General features: G+C 33.5%; 1 protein-coding gene across 1 annotated transcript in view; it reads left to right on the top strand.

Moving 5' to 3' along the window:
* LOC149798896 (receptor for retinol uptake stra6-like) overlaps positions 1–20,144 on the top strand; it is a 65,115-nt gene that overhangs the window by 23,667 nt on the left and 21,304 nt on the right. Inside the window, exons 4-11 of the mRNA XM_089957813.1 lie at positions 634–719; positions 4,034–4,167; positions 5,909–6,078; positions 8,583–8,803; positions 11,272–11,354; positions 16,384–16,445; positions 17,285–17,456; positions 18,467–18,542. Of these exons, the coding sequence (XP_089813939.1) occupies positions 634–719; positions 4,034–4,167; positions 5,909–6,078; positions 8,583–8,803; positions 11,272–11,354; positions 16,384–16,445; positions 17,285–17,456; positions 18,467–18,542 (1,004 nt within the window). The remainder of the gene's footprint in view (positions 1–633; positions 720–4,033; positions 4,168–5,908; positions 6,079–8,582; positions 8,804–11,271; positions 11,355–16,383; positions 16,446–17,284; positions 17,457–18,466; positions 18,543–20,144) is intronic.

Genomic DNA, 20,144 nt, shown 5'->3' with positions numbered 1-20,144 from the left:
GGTAAACCACATTACATATGAAAAGGTAACTAAAATTTAAAAATCCACAACATCGATTAAAAGCGTAACAACAAATCTGCTCGATCTCTACGTATTAGTCCATAAAATTACATCGAGGACATTTTTCATGGAATTATCGCTCTTTCATATTAATAGTTTTAATGAACCCTACGCACATCGGGTAGGTAATATGAAAATTATCTTTCAAGAAAGATACATTAAAAATCATAATGTTAACTAAATGTTTCTATGTGAAACAACGTAACAAATATTGCGTTTTGCTCAACTGTTCACAAACTATTATACTAATTCTTTTCGTAATCCTCTATATGTATGCAATGATTATTGTTCCGATTTAAAATTAGACACAGGTAAGAAGTAAACAAGTTTCTGTCTTTCTTTTCTGTTTCATTCATTCATTCATTCATTCATTTCTCTTTTTATCCTTAGATCTGTTTTCCTTTTCATCTTCTTGCAATATTCCTTTCTCATTACATTTGACTCTCCCCGTGTTTCTTTCGTCTCCATCCCTTTCTATCTTTCTTCGATCTTCCTTCTTGCAATTGAGAAATGGATACATGAGAAAGGAAACAAGAACCAATGAATTACTTATTAATATAACTCTCACTTCAGACACTCCTCACTCTGCTGCTTGCTTTGACAATGAAGCGAAAATACACAGGCATAGGATTGCTGGGTGGGAGACCAGGTTTGATCTTGTATGTATTATTACCTTGTCTAATTTTGTCGCATTTGGAAAACTGTGCACTGAATGTTTTCTTGAATTAAGTTCTGAAATCATTGCGGAATCGAGGTATTTGATCTGAGCCAGTTTAATTTTTTGGGGGTAAATGTCCAAGCACTGTTTAATGACATGAGAAGAAAGAAAATGTAAGGAAAATAAACTCTATATTTCTACCCTACTATATTGTCGTTTATCTTGTTTATAACTGCCTCAGGTTTCAATTAGAAGGAATGACAATACGATGGCGGACATTGAAGTGAAGGTACGTCGTTAGCAAATCTATGCTATCATCTGTAACATATCCCTATTCCTTAAGACTGTCGAGAAAATGGATCGTAACATGTCTTTCTAATTTTAATGCAAAAAATGTTCATAAATCTAAACTCCTTGACGCTGAATAGGCGATTTAAGATATTTATTATATATTTCAGATCTAAAGATAATTTGTCAGGTACAGCTACTACAGTTGGGATATATTCTTCCTTGTGAAGGAATATTTCCCTTTGCACTCCCGTCTGCACAGGAGAAGAAACGAATGGCATTTTGGGATTCTTTGTTTTTGATTGTATCACTAATATAGTTTTCTTTTGAAAATCTGTCTCTTTTTCATCATAATATTTATTTATAATTTCTTTCTTTCACGAACATAGTGGTCTTTATAAAATACTTAGATCGATCTGTATTTGGAGCACGTTGTACATCACGGTCTTGCATGTTAAAGTGAAATCCTAGAGGACTCTAACATGCAGCCAATTGATAGAGTTCATTTTATTCACTACTTATTTAAAATTTTAGGGTCTTGTCCCTCCAGTTAAGAAAAAAGAAATGGTCATAATCTCTCAGTTTTTCCAAGACAAGGAACTTTACTTTATCCTCTTAGAGGGCGCTGCGTCTATGCCAAAGAAATAGCACTTCTGGTTACTGCAATGTTGACACTGTTGTACTAGGCTCGTTCATTATCCATATCCATGTGTGTATATTTATGTGTGTGTGTGTGTGTGTGTGACAGACAGACAGACAGAGACAAACGCGTGTATATACTAGTATTACTAGTACTGCATGAGCAAGTAAAAGACATAGCTGAGTTTAGTCGTAAATTATTTAATGAGTGTCCTGGTATGACGTCACCATGAGACAATGGTTGTTTATAACTTGGTCCCGAGGTAGCTGGATGTAGCCAACGTAGTAGAGTCCTGACATTAATGAAGTTTGGCTTTTTTTTCTTGAATATTTGATAAGCAAAACTTGAAAATTGGTGCCATAGCTTTTAATTAAATGTGTCATGTATTGGTGACAAATTTCAAGAACGAATTTTCCCTTTAATTTGAACCGGATCATGTCTGTTAAATCTAAGCTATCGGAAATGTGACCCATCGAGTAGGAATTATAGTCCGAACTCCCAATGGAACTCTACAATACAGAAAAAAAAACATGACGAGGTACATCCTTCAGGACAGCAAGGTTGCATATTCATACGTTTGTTTTAGTCTCATTGACACAGTCAAAACGAATTAGAGACACTCGGATGTTTCTATACGCATGAAAAGTCACTGATATGATTAGAAATACTAGCAAAATTAGGAGCCACGAATTTAGCCGTCACCTTTGCCTGGTTGGCTAAATAAATGAAAAGAACAGAACTTTATTGATTTGTTGGGTACAAAAAGCATATAGCTAGTATAATGCATAATTCATATACAATACACTATTGTATAAATGAATGAATACATGAATATTGTTGCTGTCGTCTTAAGGTCATCTCACAATAGGCTGGCTATAAATGGCGGACAGTGTAATTGATGAGGAAGAACCTGAGAAAACGAATGCACGAAGAATGCGAGCGCGCGCGCGAGAGAGAGAGAGGGAGAGGATAATTTAATTTGGAATGCATTTTACGCATATTTTCCTCCGCACGTCTTAAATCTTCATTTATAAGTAATTGCAGTAGTTTATACATGCATAGTTTCTGCCAATAATAAGGATTATTATACGATTTTCTAAATGAGAGGAATAGACGACACATTAAAAAAATGGTATTGATCTTCGACCTCATTATTCACTTAAAGTTCACACATCCTTTTCATGCCCCTCGTTTCCTACATATCTATTAGTCTCGACACGCCATCTGTGCGACAAAACCCTTAATTTACCTAAAGCCTTTATGTGGCTGGCAGTAGCAATTAATTTAAGATAGAAAGCGGTTTCAAAGCTGATGTTACACACAATCAAACACTTGTCTGAGCATGGCTCGACAGTCCATGTTTTTCTCTATTTCCAAATACCTCGAACCAATAATCGTTGCCAATTGAAAGATTTTGTAAAACACAGATACTACAGCAATTTCCCTTAATCACGTAAGGACCACACATCACGAAACTCATATTGCATTAGCGCATCGCTTTCTCTTGTTTCACATTTGTATAAGTCCTTATTAATTCTTGACAAGCCAACTGTTAGTACTTCACATCATGTAATACCAAACACAACCCAAACAACAAACACAAAGAATTATTCCTGTCTCAAATTACTAAGCACGAATAGCTATTAATGTCCGGAGAATGTTAAGAATATACGGTTGGTTCATTTTACGAAACTAATTCATGCTGTCATAACGTCTCGTGAATGCTATACACTATGACGTCTGCTCCTAGAGACTGGTTAATTACTCGGGCTGAAACATATCTTCACAACACTAATTCACTATAATCAGCGAATAATCATTAAATTAAAAAAAAGCTATAAACAGAGACATAAATACAAACAGCACATACCCCAGGTTTATTACAATATCTTTGGTATCTTTATACATACATGAAGGTTTCGAAGCAATTGCTGAACTCCAGTCAGAATTATGTAAGTCTCTTGACATTTAGTAAAAAGCGACGAAAAGGAAAACATATAGAACGACTTCAGGTAATACTAGACTTCTCACATTAGAAAGCCAGAGGCTTTTTTAAAACAAAATTCTTTCATCACAGCCAGTAAGCATTAATTAGTTTAATATTTGAAGCTTAACATTTTTGTGCTTAGCAGTTTGAGCCAATAGTTAATGATGCGCACATATATATTTAGGTTATATATTTACGTCAAGTGGATATCGGCCCAATTCTCCCTATACAGCAAAACATATTTCGTACATGATCTTTAGGGGATATATAATGATACGCACGATCATGATTATTTCCACAGAAAACACAAATAGATATAAAGGAAATAAGCATGGTAGAAAGTTTCGATCCACGCATTTTTATGAATAATTTAAATCTGTTTTTCATATTCATTGTTCAGCCCCATGGACATTTTTGGGAAGTCAAACAGATTTTCGTATGCCGCTGCCTGGGGATGCATTGCCTTCTTAACATCTGATATTATATTTGAGAGAAAGTATGCAGTGGACCTACCCGGGCCCCTATACCTGAAAGGTTAATTTTAACATGCATTAATCTATCTATCTATCTATCTATCTATCTATCTAATTATGGAAATTTCTATCTGTGAATATTTCCACCTATCTGTCTATCTATGTCATAAAAATATATTACTCACTTAGATACAGAAGCGTTCCAACCAGCGAGATTTGAAAAGGCGTGATAAGATGAATAAAACTTTAGTTATACTGATATATTAAATGTAAGTGTAAATTAATCGGGAAATGCTTCTGTCAAAATGCAACGTGACAGAAAACATTTTCCAATTTTCAACTTTATATAGGTACATGTATGGACGAATGTTTTCCCGCATATTAGGAGATAAGTACCTTGATTATATCACTGCAGGAAATACACGTTGGAACAGAACCAAAAACCGAGAAAAATATACGCGTTAATGGAACCTTTTGAAAAAGAGAATACCAGTTAGTAAACAGTTTTCTTTCTTTCCAGTTAGAGATTTTCTTCTTAAAATGACACAGACTGTTGGAGCATAGAAGTTTTTTATCCGATACAATTACCCTTGCTGCTTCTCAACACATATCAAATAATAATAATAAAAACATTCAGTATCGTGAATTTATCTAGTTCTTTTAAGAGCAATATACATTTGGGTCATTCATTATTAAGTTTAAATGATTCATAAAGTCAATATGAAAACATTTCTATCGAGATCTATACTTTATTTTCCTCAATAGAGGTCACAGCTTTGGGCACACATTTATCTACATCAGTTCACATCTCAATAACGCATTCATTTATTATTATTATTATTATTATTATTATTATTGTTGTTGTTATTGTTATTGTTATTATTATTATATATATTTATATATCATAGTTTACAGCTTAGGGACACATTTATCTACCAGAGTTTAGATATTAGGCATATATTTTTTTTATCAGAGATCATACCTTAGAGAAATATTTGTTTACCAGAGTTTAGATATTAGGCATACATTTTTTTTATCATACATCTTAGAGACACATTCGTTTACCAGAGTTTACATCTGAGGGACTAATATTTATTGGCTACAAGGGACTAACAAGAACAAGAACGGGTTGACATTCTAGAATCAATAAGCAAACTATTATACATCTTTACATGTGGTGTAATTTGATAATGTCAAGTTGCAAATGTCTTCCAAAATAATGATTTAACTGCGAATGCATGATTGAAGATGTCATGCAAATAGTTATGATGAAGGATTTTCTTATATGTATACAAAAAGTTACTATACTAGTTAAGTAATTGTCACTTTCATTCTGTTGTGTACCAATTTTCTATCAGTGATCTTTATATCATATTATCTAAAAGTGACCCATACTTCTGGTTTTTAAGCTAAAACGTATCCCTACTGGAGATTGTGAGCTAAAACATATGCCTACTGGAGATTTATTATCAGTATTCAGTTGTTGTTGTTGCTGTAGGGTTTAACGCCATTTTTCAGCACACGATAGGCTATACATGGCGGCCGGTATTAATGGTGGAGGAAGAACCCGGGAAAACCCCGGAGAGAACCACCGACCCATGAGAAGCTACTGGCAAGCTTTCTCACATACCCACATTGGCTGAAATCGGTATTCAGTACCTCGTAACCAATTCTATATCTTTTAGTAAGAATTTCAGTTTAAAATCATTCCTTTATTGAAGATGAATAATACTTTCCCAATGGTGTACAGGTCGATTGGTGTGTTTTTAAAAAATATTAACTAATCACAATTTGTTTTACAGTATTTTATGCTCTACTCTCGATGTTAATATACGGCATCGATTACCTCCCCTTGTTTGCGGCCCTCACCGTGGATTGTGTATTTGGGTACCTAGTGGGTACTCTCTATGCTTGGCTTTTCACCGCCGTGATAATATTCCGAGCCCTGGAGTGCACTTTAAAAGAAGACCATGTAAGTCAAAGGAAAGCACAGAGATGATGTTTCATCTTTCTTGAGTTTGATGTTCAGTATTGCACGTTTTCAGTGATAATTTAATTACAGCGACCTATATATTACGTGTTTTGGGGTAACTGTTGTGTTTAGTTCATTTTCTTAGACATTGACATTGGATTCGCATGTTTTGAAACGTAACCGTGTCATAATGAATATTACACGTGTTAGTGAAATCGGTATCTCTGAACTATATTTAATGTTTCATTAGTTTTCTTTAAGCCCAGTTTCTTGTTGGTTTTGAAAGTGGAAACACGTGCCCTGTATTACTCGAAAAACTTTCGTCCATTACTGTAAGAGCTAAGAATATTTTGTTTTTGTAAAGATAAAATACAAACCAAGATACAAAAGCCAAATGGTAAATCTAAAATTAGGTCCATGCAGCTACGGTGTGTAATTGGTGTAAATAAATGGACCAAATCTTTTTTTGGCGAAACTTTGAACAAAAACGCAATACTTATTAGCTTTAATTATATATATATATATATATATATATATATATATATATATATATATATATATATATATATATAGTCACGAGCCAGGTTTTTGGAAAATATTAATTTAAGTGATAATGATAAACGCACCTTCTGTACGTAGGGTACATAAAAAATTGAGCACTTATTATATGACTGTTCAGTTAATGAACATTTTTGGCAATGTAAAACACCTTGGAGCTTGTAAATGGGTAGTTCTTTTAATATTATATTTGTGAGTGTATGTATATGTGTGTGAATGTGTGTGTGTGCGTGATGTCTAAATAATGGAACAAAAGTAAAGATAAGGCCATAAAATAATTTTTGATAATGTCCCATACACTTGGTCAGACGGTAATATAGGAGAACATGTTAAATCCTGACAACTTATGTTCAAGTAAAACAAAGTTTTTCTTCATCATGGTTTGCATTTAGCCCATTATTCTGACACCTTTGCTGGCTGAGTCACGTAATTTAGAACAAAGATGCATCATCAGGAGTACTACACCTGTCAGCATAAACTAGGTCACTATGACCTTTAGTTTTCATAACATCAATCAGTGTTGAATTTTGCATTTAACTTAGTTTCTCAGACTATTACCTACAGAGTTATAAAACATGGTATGTAGATGTTTCGATGCTTTATGAAAGTATTACACTCTTGAATCTAAGCTAAGTCACTTTGACCTACATTTCCCACTTTAGAAATCTGAAATAAACTTTGGACTTAGTTCAGTTTTGTAGCCACTATTACTGCAGAGAGATGTAGCTTGATGTATAGGATGCGTTTTAAGAAGTACATTGCAGTCTTGTCATACAACGATTGGAAGTTTCCATACTCTAGTATGTAGCTAATTTCCAGTTTACAACAAAATTATTCTATCGCTGGTTACTGTGTTATATTCAGACTGGAATTACTTACCATCAACAGTGTTAAGTAATCTCCTTCTTAGAAGTCGCCACAGGAAATGTCCGTCCTTAACATTAGGGTGACCTCTAATCCTATGACGAATTTATTCAGAAATCGCAAATACTGCCACAATTTGTAATAACTTTGCCGGCAATGTTAAACATAATTTCGCAATTAACGTTTGACTTACGCTTAAGTTGTGCTCTCATTAATAAATAAATTGGAGATATTTAATTGAATGATTTTGAATAGAGTTAAATTTGCGCACGATACCGCGTTTAACGATTTTTACGTAGGAGACTTCTCATATTCAATATAAAAGCAGAGATCAGCGTTTTTAAAATAAATACTTTTTTGTATTCGATATGAAAATGACCAATGTCCGCTCAAAGATTTTTTGATAATTATTTCTGAGCAATTTAACATCAAGATGTTAACTGTTTGACTTATTTTATCTGAAAAATCTAATTTAATAAAATAAAACAAAACCGTATCGAGACCAATTTCGTTTGATGAATAGTTTTGACGTAACAGGAAGAAAGAAAATACAAAAGAAATCGCTTGTACATGAATAATACTTATTCTCGAGAATTTTACCCAGAAGTGCACCATCCAATTACTTTTCCACTTTGAAATCAATACAAATCAATTAAATTATAAAGAAAAGAACGAGAGCGCACCATTAGATTCGCGTGAATCCAATGTTCATTGTTTGTAATATAAATTAACGTAATCAACATTGAAATTTCTAAATACTTTAAGTATGAATAAAACATACTTTTGTCAATAGAAGGTGTTTTATTGAAGCAAAAAGATGGTGTAGGTAGGGAAAGAACAAATAAAGCGGCGCCACGAGATTAGTTTTCAATATTTGTTGGACTGGTTATTTTTATGACGCTACCGATGAGATTCAAGGAAAGTAGCCAAATCCAATTCTTATGAATGGATTTGAATTCCTGGAACACTTAGATGTTTTCCCAAGGTAGGTGTTATCGGAGCATCAATTGTAAAAAATGCTGTCTTATCCAACAATACCATACAGTACCATACAATTTATTTTATGACTTTACCTTCTTCAGATCGAAGTAGTTCTTGAATTCATCAGAGTCCTTCCTTTACTGCTTTGTCAGCTATACTTGAGCATCAGTTTGCCCGTCCGTATGGTCCAATCCATTCGCGAAAAGAAAAAGTTCTTCTCTTCAATGCAGAGAATGACGGTATTTGAGCTAGAAAAATCGATCCATGACTCTTTCGAAGGAAAGCACGTCGTCAAAATACTTAGACCGCCTCCACCGGAACCGTAAGTATCAATAATTTGAACGTGATTTTCTATATAACTAAGCCTTGGGAACGTAACCAAATTTTAACACACTTTAATATATGATGTAAATGTTGATGTCCACTAATGAAGTATATAAAATGATGTAATACAAGTTGGCATGACACATATATATTCGGTTAGAGCCTTAATTTTGTCCGAGTGCATGGCTTAGAATGGAAATGGCAGATGATATATTTAAAGTTTATTGTAGAGCTGTGGTTTGTTCATGAATATTCTTGGACTTCGGAAACGATGCACTTTATACTAGATGTATCTTTGTCTAGGATTCTATTTTATACTAGTCGTATCTTTGTAATTCTATTTTATACTAGACGTATCTTTGTCTATATTTATATTTTATGCTAGACGTATCTTTTTGTTTGCAATTCTATTATTTATTATATACTCCTTTTTTTCTTCGTTAATTTTACATTGTCGGAATCGTTCAGTACACTGTGATACTGAACACATTGATATTGCACGCACGTGCACAACACGTGTGAATAAAAATAGTATGGTGTATTAGAAACTACTTTGTAAACAAACCATGTACGGTAGTAGACTCTAGCTTTCAGTTTATTAGATTTGTTCCTGGATGAACTGAAACAGCTGTTTCGTCTGTTTCAAAGTAGAGACTATAAAACGAACAATGTGGAAGTGTTTAATGAGTCTCAAATGAAACGTTCAAACAAGCAAATGGATGAACATGATGTTCGCATTGTCGACAACAAGCGTGAGAGACACAGTAATGAAAATACCATTCTTATCATTTAAACAGTTATTGAGGAGAAATGTTCACACCTTTTTGTTAATGGAATGGTTCAGATTATGACCAGTGCTCTCTTGGGTATAGAAAAATAGCATCGATAATGTTACTGACGGCAAGGGCCATCGCATATCTATCAGACAGTACCATTTTATAAGTGAAAGTTCTAAATTAATGGAGAAAAAAATGCAGCTGAAGGTTTTGGTAGAAAAGTAAGAACCTCAGAGCCAATAAGCGAAGACGAAGAAGGATCCTTATTTTCGCCAGGTGAATGGATTGTCACACACAAGTTACTGTGCAATTTTGCGCGGTAACATGGTTGATACAATGTTTCGGATTTAGCTAGCCGCCATACATGATAAAGATCATAACATAGCTAGAAGAGCATGCAAGTGACGAGGCATAAACATGTCTACTTTAGCTGGCAATAAGAATGGCAAAAATATGCTTACATTTTTGAGTCTTGAATTTCCTCAAAATGTACTTTCTTAGTTCTGCACCTCCGAATTATATGAGCTATGTCATGGGTTCTAAAACTTGATGACACATTTCGAAATTGTACTGTAATTTGGACTACATTTCAAGTGAAATAACATCCTCCTTACTGCACTCAAAATGAAAACGAACATTATATTCCATAGCGTCTTTTTGACAATTACAATTGAAAGAGTTTATATTATTCCCACATTATAATTCCAAACATTCAATGACAGAACACAAACACACATGCAGATGACTCAAGATACCCCCCCCCCCGCTCAAATCAGATGTTCTTCATGTGGAATTTAAAAATCCAGTCCATGATCACGAAATTTATTAGAATCGACAAAAATGCCAAATATTCCTTCATTGCAGACCAGTTGGAAAGGTTGTTGCAATGCGCATTCATTCACAATATCGCTATAAATTTCGATTTAAAGTAGACCAAAACGACAATTCCTTCATTTCTTTTGAAAATGGCGTGGAGCGCGCGACTATATTCAAATTTCGTTGGGCGGAGTTACGTGCGCATTAATATTGTTTTTGTGTATCGATGAATCTGTGGTTGTGTATTTATTTTGGAATACAGCACAAATTCAATTATGTTCCTTGTAGTGTTCTGTTTTATATAGTTAAGCCTTAGGTAGACTAAGAATATGAGTATATTATAAAAAGGTTACTGTATTTGTATGGGAAAATATGAACTCATTTTGTCGGATGGATACAAGGTCGTGCAGTATGCATCCGAAAAAACTCGTTCATATTTTCCCATTCAAATGCAGTAACCTATAAATACTAGACGTATCTGTGTCTATGATTCATTTTTATACAGGATGTATCAGTACCTATAATTTTCTTTCATACTAGAAGTTTCTCCATCTATTATTCTATTTTACATTAGCCGTATCAGTGTATCTTAGTCTCTTTTGTACTAAACGTATGTGTCTATAATTCTATTTCATACTAGATGTATATGTGTCTATAATTATTATTCATACTAAACGTATATATGTTTATAATTTTATGATATATGTTGCTTTTTAATACTGATGTTTCTTTTATATAATAGCAAAGAAAAAAATTAACTGTAACATTCCATACAGAAGCATTAAGGCATTATGAAATGTTTCCAAAAATATTAAGAAACTAGAACCATTCAATACTAATTTTAATCAATATGATTAATCAATATTTGTTTCAGAGTACCACCCGAGACCAGAAAGGGGAAAATATTGGCGCAGATCAAAGGATTGGGAAAATCGTTATTGTACCACCGACATACAGGTATGTTTGCTAAAATTATTATTATTATTATTATTATTATTATTATTATTATCATTATTATTATTATTATTATCATTATTATTATTATTATTATTATTATTATTATTATTATTATTATTATCATTATTATTATTATTATTATTATTATTATTATTATTGTTGTTGTTGTTGTTGTTGTTGCTGTTACTGATGCTTCTATTTTTAAGTAGTTGGTAGTATCATGTCTCCTTTATAAAAAAAAAAAACACGTTCGCACTTTTCACAACAATTTTGAAACATTTATTTTATTATGATGAAAAGTCAAATTTGCCACGAATAATGCTGAGGAGTGTTGCAGAAATCATCATAAAACTTTAACACATTGTACTACGATATAAAAATGTGTGCACTGTTTTACTTTCTCGTCGCTCAAAATGCAGCTGATTCTATTACTTCCGTTTAGGTCATTTCTACTATTTTCATAATCCCGCTAATCTGTAGTTTATTTATTTTTAAGAACATTGATTTCGGAAGTAACTAACTCCTTGGTAATTAATATCTTTAGATTTAGAGATTAATATTATTATCCTTCACTCCTACTTCATCTTCTCTGTGTGGTATTTTGTGTAAGGACATTAAACATCAGTTGAATGTCGTCTTTGTCCAACTTTCCGTTCCAGTTTTGGTCCCTGTGACATGTTTTACAGTTCATCAGTTGTTTTGTACTCTTTATGGTTGCCTGTGTATCATATAGTGTACAATGTTGTCATCACTCTTTTCGTCATAACGTATGACTTTGTTTTCCTGTATCTTACATTGTCGTTGACCTTGCATGGTGATTATGGAAATTTATTATCTTGGCCACGTTGAAATGGATCTACATACTCATGTTTGAATCAGCTGGTCGCATAAAGTAATTCCGTTTCTGTTTTTTTATATAGACTTTAAATACAACATCTTTAATAATAATAATAATAATAATAATAATAATAATAATAATAATAATAATAATGATAATAAGAATAAGAATTATAATAATAGGATTAAATGCCAATCTTCTCTATGAGGTCTCAAAAATATTTCTATATGCTACTTTTATATATACATCAGATAAAATTCGTAATCCTACTTAAAACCGAAAAAGATGCCATACAGTAGAGAATTGTGTGGTCAGTTTAAAGCAATGAAATAAGTGCAAGGTATATCTATACAATAGAATTTGAATATAAATCTGGATATAATATAGGGAGAGTCGGTATGTGTATATTGGAATATAAGTCTGCGTATCATATCGGGAGAGTCGGTATGTGTATACAGTAGAATTGAAATATAAGTCTGGATATAATATAGGGGGAGTCGATATGTGTATATTGGAATATAAGTCTGGATATAATATAGGGGGAGTCGATATGTGTATATTGGAATATAAGTCTGGATATAATATAGGGGGAGTCGATATGTGTATATTGAAATATAAGTCTGGATATAATATAGGGGGAGTCGATATGTGTATATTGGAATATAAGTCTGGATATAATATAGGGGGAGTCGATATGTGTATATTGGAATATAAGTCTGGATATAATATCGGGGGAGTCGATATGTGTATATTGGAATATAAGTCTGGATATAATATAGGGGGAGTCGATATGTGTATATTGGAATATAAGTCTGGATATAATATAGGGGGAGTCGATATGTGTATATTGGAATATAAGTCTGGATATAATATCGGGGGAGTCGATATGTGTATATTGAAATATAAGTCTGGATATAATATAGGGGGAGTCGGTATGTGTATATTGGAATATAAGTCTGGATATAATATAGGGTGAGTCGATATGTGTATATTGGAATATAAGTCTGGATATAATATCGGGGGAGTCGATATGTGTATATTGGAATATAAGTCTGGATATAATATAGGGGGAGTCGATATGTGTATATTGGAATATAAGTCTGGATATAATATAGGGGGAGTCGATATGTGTATATTGGAATATAAGTCTGGATATAATATAGGGGGAATCGATATGTGTATATTGGAATATAAGTCTGGATATAATATAGGGGAGTCGATATGTGTATATTGAAATATAAGTCTGGATATAATATAGGGGGAGTCGGTATGTGTATATTGGAATATAAGTCTGGATATAATATCGGGGGAGTCGATATGTGTATACTGTTATGTATATTTGATTTAATTATTTTTGATTTAATGTATATTTATTTCAATTTAATTGTTTGTCAGTTTTAATTTTTTTTTCAATATATTTTTCATTACATGCTATTGTAATGGAAATTTATTCACTAAAGATGAAACTTTTTTCATAAAATAGTTTGACCTTGACTGATTGTTTTATAAACACCAGGTGTTAATCTAGATCCTGACCCTGATTCAAAATTAGTAGCAACCACGAAAATAAGTTCTATTTTTATTTTAAAATGATTGGTTGTTGTCGAGGTCATGATGGGACTATGTGTTTAAGATGTAAACAATTTTATTTTTATTTCTTAGAGTAAAATGATTGGTTAGCGTCAGGGCCACACTGGGTGGACGTGATCTTTAACAAGTACCTAATTTCTACGAGCTTCGATAACATGATCACATGACCCACATTTTACGTTTTAGAAGACGATATAACCTCTATTTTGGAGAATTATTCTCAGCTGCAGCTGGGCTTTCTCTTACACTGGAAGTTGTATGTTGTGCTGTTTGGAGTTAGTTCAAATTACTTGGATTGGAGTTATTTCAAATTACCTGGATTCAAAAGGATTAATTCTTTTTTCCCTGTAAAATATGTGTGCTCGTGTGAAGTTGTTGAACAAGGACAGTTTTTTTTATATAAAAATGTATTCAAATTTCCAAAACCGGAGTGATAATTCTTATTTCTACAAGGAACTGTAAACTTCAACACTACAGGTTACAGCATACGTCATCGTCTTCCATCTTGGATTATTCGTCGGGATTCGAACTTGAAATCAGTTGAACATTTTGTTATTAGGACTACTAAAATTTTATTCTTGGATTATTCTTGGATTACTTTTGGATTTGATTCTTAAAACTGTAAGTTCATATTTTTTCATTTTTACAGAATTTTCCAGGGAAATAAATTATTGTATTTTTCAAAGCTTGTTGTTTTCACTCTTTTCACTCTTTCTTGTCTTACTGTTTATTCGAGCCTAAACAAGTAACATAAGAATACAATAGAATTGGATTGTCAGTCTGAGTATCATTTTGGGAGAGTCGGTATGTGTATACAATAGAATTGGAATATAAGTCTCGGTCTTATTTGGGGAGAGTCGGGATGTGTATACAATAGAATCGGAATATTAGTCTGAGTATTATTTGGGGAGAGTCGGTATGTGTATACAATAGAATCGAAATACAAGTCTGGATATCATTTGAGGAAAGTTGGTATATGTATACAATGTAATTGGAATATAAGTCAGGGTATAATTTGGGGAGAGTTGGTATATGTATACAATAGATATGGAATATAGTTTTGGATATCATTTGGGGAGAGACGATATGTTTATACACTAGAATTGAAATATAGGTCTGGATGTCGTATGGGAGAATCAATATGTGTATGTAACAGAGTTGGAATATAAGTCTGGATATAATTTGTCATAAATATAATGCGGATACAAGGACTTGGGTTTACAGTAAGAAAATGAACGTTTCATTTAAATAACAGCGGTGTTCCATAATTTTGGAGCAGATATAGCCAGAGATTTATAGAGAAACGAATAGCATGATCATGGTGTAAATATATACCTCTTTGAAAAGAAACTAAGGTCACGGTAATCTATTTGTTTTAGAGATATAGCAATATATCATAAATATCCAGGTATGAAGTCTTTGACATTCTTGTACGTCGTTTTTTGTAATACAACTCGTGTTTTAAATGTAGACTTAACTGTCTGAATTTAAAAGAACTTAGAATGTAATAATGATGCTTGCAACAGTGAATGCGGAAAGAGCCTTAATTTTTATGTTGATTTTATTTTCCTGCAACGTTCTTTCCTATAAACAGAGTTGTCTAAAAACAATACATTTTGTACATTTTAGACTTTCTACATTTCTATTCTTACTCCGATTCAAAATTTACACCTTAATCTATGATAACATCGTCAGTGCCACAGTCATAAATTGTCATAATGTGTCAGTGTCACACACTCATACACTGTCATTGTCACAGAAATAATTTGGTTTCGCCTTAGAACGATTTCATAATTTTCGTCGTACATGCGTACCACGTTACATAGGATGGATAATTGTTTTCTCTAGGTAAGCAATTAAACTAGCGTGTATCTCGTCGTAGATCGTTTGCGATGAGAGACACTAAAAGCACGGTATGCACGGATATTTTACCCTTACTAATACTCACTCTCACGTAGATTTAAGGCAAGTTACTTTTCTAACTGACACACTGGTCTTTTGGACCTTGTCAAGGAGTGAACGTTCTCCGTTTTTGTTTTCCCGCCATAGGACTGTCTGTACGTATGTCTGTGCGCATAGTGGATCCATGAAGGGTGGGTGAGGCCAATACAAGTGTGGGCCAACCCAATTCAGGAGAACTGTGTGCTGTCTGTACGTGTGTGTGTGTGTGGGGGGTATATCAGGCTGTCTGTTTGGCCGTCTGTGTGTCTATATTGGACGTGGAAGATGATGCAACCATCAAGGTCATACAAAGACGAAACCGCTAATTTGTAAACTTGTGCGCATGGTGGATCCATGAAGGGTGTGTGCGGCCGATTCAAGTGTGGGCCAAACCTATGATTCGGGAGTACTGTGCATTTTGTCAGTGGATCTATTTGCAAGTCATTACAAATATTTATTAATCATCCGGCTGTACAAAAAAATTCAAGTTAATATTGCCATTCCTTATGTGTTCAATTTAAACGACATTTTATTTACCCTAAAATCCTTAATTTTAAGATAGATAACGCGTGAGCGGTACTCGAATATTTTAATCTAATTTTTGAGATAATCGAATCAGCAGATATTGCGTGCTTCTTTTCTTTTTTTTTTCTTCTTCAGATTTTCGTTACTCTGCACAGTTGTTATCTGTGATGCTAGTTGGGAGCATGATTCTATACAAGGTAAAACCTTTTCTACGTACGATAAGAGACAATCCACTTGAAAAAAATCTCGAATTTCTACAACATTTGCGCTTCAAAGGCGATCATGGTGAAATGTTGATTACCTGATGGCATAAAGCTTGCAGTGGCTTTTCATTTTGATTAAAAGTTTCCCTTCTTCATCCGACTTCTTATCCAGTTTATTGTCATACTGAAGCTTCCAGCCAACTTTCACATTACATTGTTGGCTAATCATCTAAAACTTTATTGTTTAGCTCTTTTTTTCAGTGTTAGCTTTAAAGTTCTCTTGTAAAGTTAAATTTTCAACATTTTGCGGTAAATATTCTTTTTAAATTTGTTATTCTGTACAGTTGATATAGTAACTATATGCTTCCTCGATAGTAATACAATTTTCCTCGTATTTTGTTTACATTCGTCCCTGTAGGCCTTATTTTGCCCTTTTGCCTAGTACTATCACCTAGATAGTTAGATAATATCCTACATGTTTTGTGTACATTTTCCCCTCAAGGCCTTGTTTTGCCTACAACTAACACCTTGTTAATCATGAAATGTGCTACGTGTTCTGTATACATTCACGCCTAAAGGCCATGTTTATATAAACTAATACTAGATGGTCAGATAATGTGCTGACAACTAGTACAGTTTTATAGATCAGCTGTTGCTTATCAATACAAGGCCAGTAAATACTAAGTCCAAAAATGAGATTGACATATCAAACATAATTTCGATCTTGAACAAGTATATTTCGTCAGATATGGTTTACATTTTGCTTTATATAAATATATTAAATTAAGAATTTTAGAAGCATAGTAACTATGGAATATATATTCTCTTTTCAGACTACATTTGAAATTATTTACCATGTTGAACGTCTATACAATGGCCTTGGTGCCGTGTTCATTTCGATACTCGAGAATATTGGCTTTGATGAGGAAGAAGGTGAAAGTCCAAGGACAACAACTACCCGAGTATATATATATCTAATGTATTATATATTGATTGCATTATATGGTAAGAAGTATTGGGAACCACGTTGTTTCCTTTTTTATTGTACTTCAATAATAATAATAATAATAATAATAATAATAATAATAATAATAATAATCATCATCATCAAAATTTTAATCACTTCGTTGTTATTTATCCATTCAGGTGTTTGCAATAACATTTAGGAATTAAAAGACCTCTAAAAAATCATTTTGTATTACTAAAAAGAACTGCGTGAAGATAATACGTTCAACGTCATAAAAGATTTTAAGAAATAGGAAGATCTACCTTAATTTCTATATGTCAATCAAAAGCCATATAAAAAGGGGTGATCATAGAGAAATATAAGTAACGAAAACACATTTTCAGAAAAGGTGTTATACTCAACTGACGGTAATATAGTCAAATGACGGTAGTGTATCCAACTGACAAACTATAAAGAACTGACGGCAATGTATTCAAATGACGGCAATATAATCAGCTGACAGTACTATAATGAACTGACAGTGTACTATTGTCAACTGACAGTACAATATTCATCTAACGGTACTAATCTTATACACTGCAGACGGCAATATATTCAACTGACAATACTATAATGAACTGACGAAAATATATTCAATTTAGAATTTGTTGCTAAATGTCTCGGTACCCTTGAGACGTCATAAGGTCATGTAGTGGGCTGGAATTGACAAGTTCATATAAACGTGTTTCTAAACCATTTGCAACAGTAATACTTTACGGAAATAAAATATTTGTAAACTAAGCACAATTAATAATATTATCGACCTTCTAGAGGCTGACCCAAAATGTCCTGCAATATCATCATAAAATGTTGCTGTAGACTTGAATACTAGTCTTTTATTTCTAAGATTCTCTTTATAAGTAATATTTATTCTTAAGACATAGGTGTCTAACATGTTACTAGAGATGACATAAAAATACCAATCATTAGTTATAGCCATTTATACATATGATATTCATGCCTTATCTAATGTACTTATGTGCATATTTATATATATTTTTCTCAAAAGGGTCTATTTTGGCAGCTGCCAGTCTTGCAGCATTAATCGGCACCCTGATGATTTTGCACATGCTATCCTCCTACAGGTAGGTTTAATATATTATTACAGATAATGTTAGATGTTTTTCTCGATTTTTGTTATTTATTCATTTGACAAACGCTTTCTTTGTCAACTTTTTTTCTTGCACTCCAGTTATAAAAGCTATTCTTATCTTTAAGGGAATTGTCAATAAAAGTACCATAAGACCTTCATCAACATCATCACCACCACCACCACCACCATCATCATCATCATCATCATCATCTAAACATAACGATATTCTTAAAACATTACCACACACACACACACACACACACACACACACACACAGACACACACACGGCGTGTTTTCTTCTTTAAATACATTGTCCAATCAAAATGTCTTAGGAGAATTACTACTACTTCGCAAATCCAGCCCTCCCAGATAGTACGTTTGGCTAAAGGGAGACAAAAGTTGTCTGCCGACTTATGTGGCTGTCGGGCAGAGTGATCTCCCCTTACGTAGAAGACTTGGCGGCAAAGCCTAAAGGGGCAGGAGCCAGTTTGTATGCACAAATTTAATGCCGCAATCACGATCTAGTATTAAAAAAATCATAAAAAATAAAATACGTAAGTGAGGTTAAAAGGGTCCATATTTTTGGATACCTATAATAAAACAAAGCATAAGAATATTATCACCTTGACCAGAAAGGTCAACGGCAGTTCATAGCAAAGTACGTTTATGCACGTCAACCCAAAATGTATATCTGCAACTCTCCGAAGGTCAGTTTTGACACCATGTGATGCTCACAGTGCAAATACAAGCCCTTTTCCCAGATGTTAATTCTGCAAAACACTGTGTACTAAACAGACTGATGCAATTGAAAATAGTTGTCATCCAAGCCGTTATTTTAGATATTCTAGTTGCCCCGAACCCACTTGTTTACAGCTATGGGAGGCCAGCTCATCTTCCTAGCCGACTGTTGATATTTCACTATCTTCATACTGCAGAGTAACTATGGAAGGTGTACATGCCTGACATCAATTTCAGGAACAACACAAGCCCGAAACACCTAGTTCACAAATATATACATATCTTGAATTAGTAAACAATGAGAGCTGAAAAAGTCACACCATATCCTTAAGTTAAGAAATTTGCCAGAGGCTAATCTACGAAACTACCCGTTCCACCTAAGAACGTGCTAGTTACTACTTCTGCTCATGCCAAGTAGCATGCTCTCGTCATGAGAGACCTCGCAAAAGCCAGAATAAACGTGGGAGATATAATATTAGAAGTTCGAGAACTTTTTCACTTCTAAGGAAAGTATACTCCATTTATCCAGCTATAATTAATTTATTTTCTGTATTATCTAGCGCTTAAAAACTCCTAATATACGTGTAATGCCATTACGAACGGGTACATATTGTCATTTTTAGCGTCCGAACGTCAATTTCAATGATTTTATTTGTAAAGGTGGGCCCCAGAGTGGTCGAGTGGTCTAAAGCGCCCACTGTTACGGATCACTGCCATCTCACCTCTATCTGCGTGGGTTCGAGTCTCGGGCTCGGCCAATGTGGGTATGTGAGAAAGCTTGCCGGTAGTTTCTTGAGGGTCGATGGTTCTTTTGGGAGTTTTCCCGGGTACTTCCACCATTTATAATGGCCACCA

This window comes from Sinohyriopsis cumingii, chromosome 5, assembly GCF_028554795.1.
Source record: "Sinohyriopsis cumingii isolate HCF-2022 chromosome 5, ASM2855479v2, whole genome shotgun sequence".
NCBI lineage: Eukaryota > Metazoa > Mollusca > Bivalvia > Unionida > Unionidae > Sinohyriopsis > Sinohyriopsis cumingii.
This window is presented reverse-complemented; position numbering and strand designations above follow the sequence as displayed.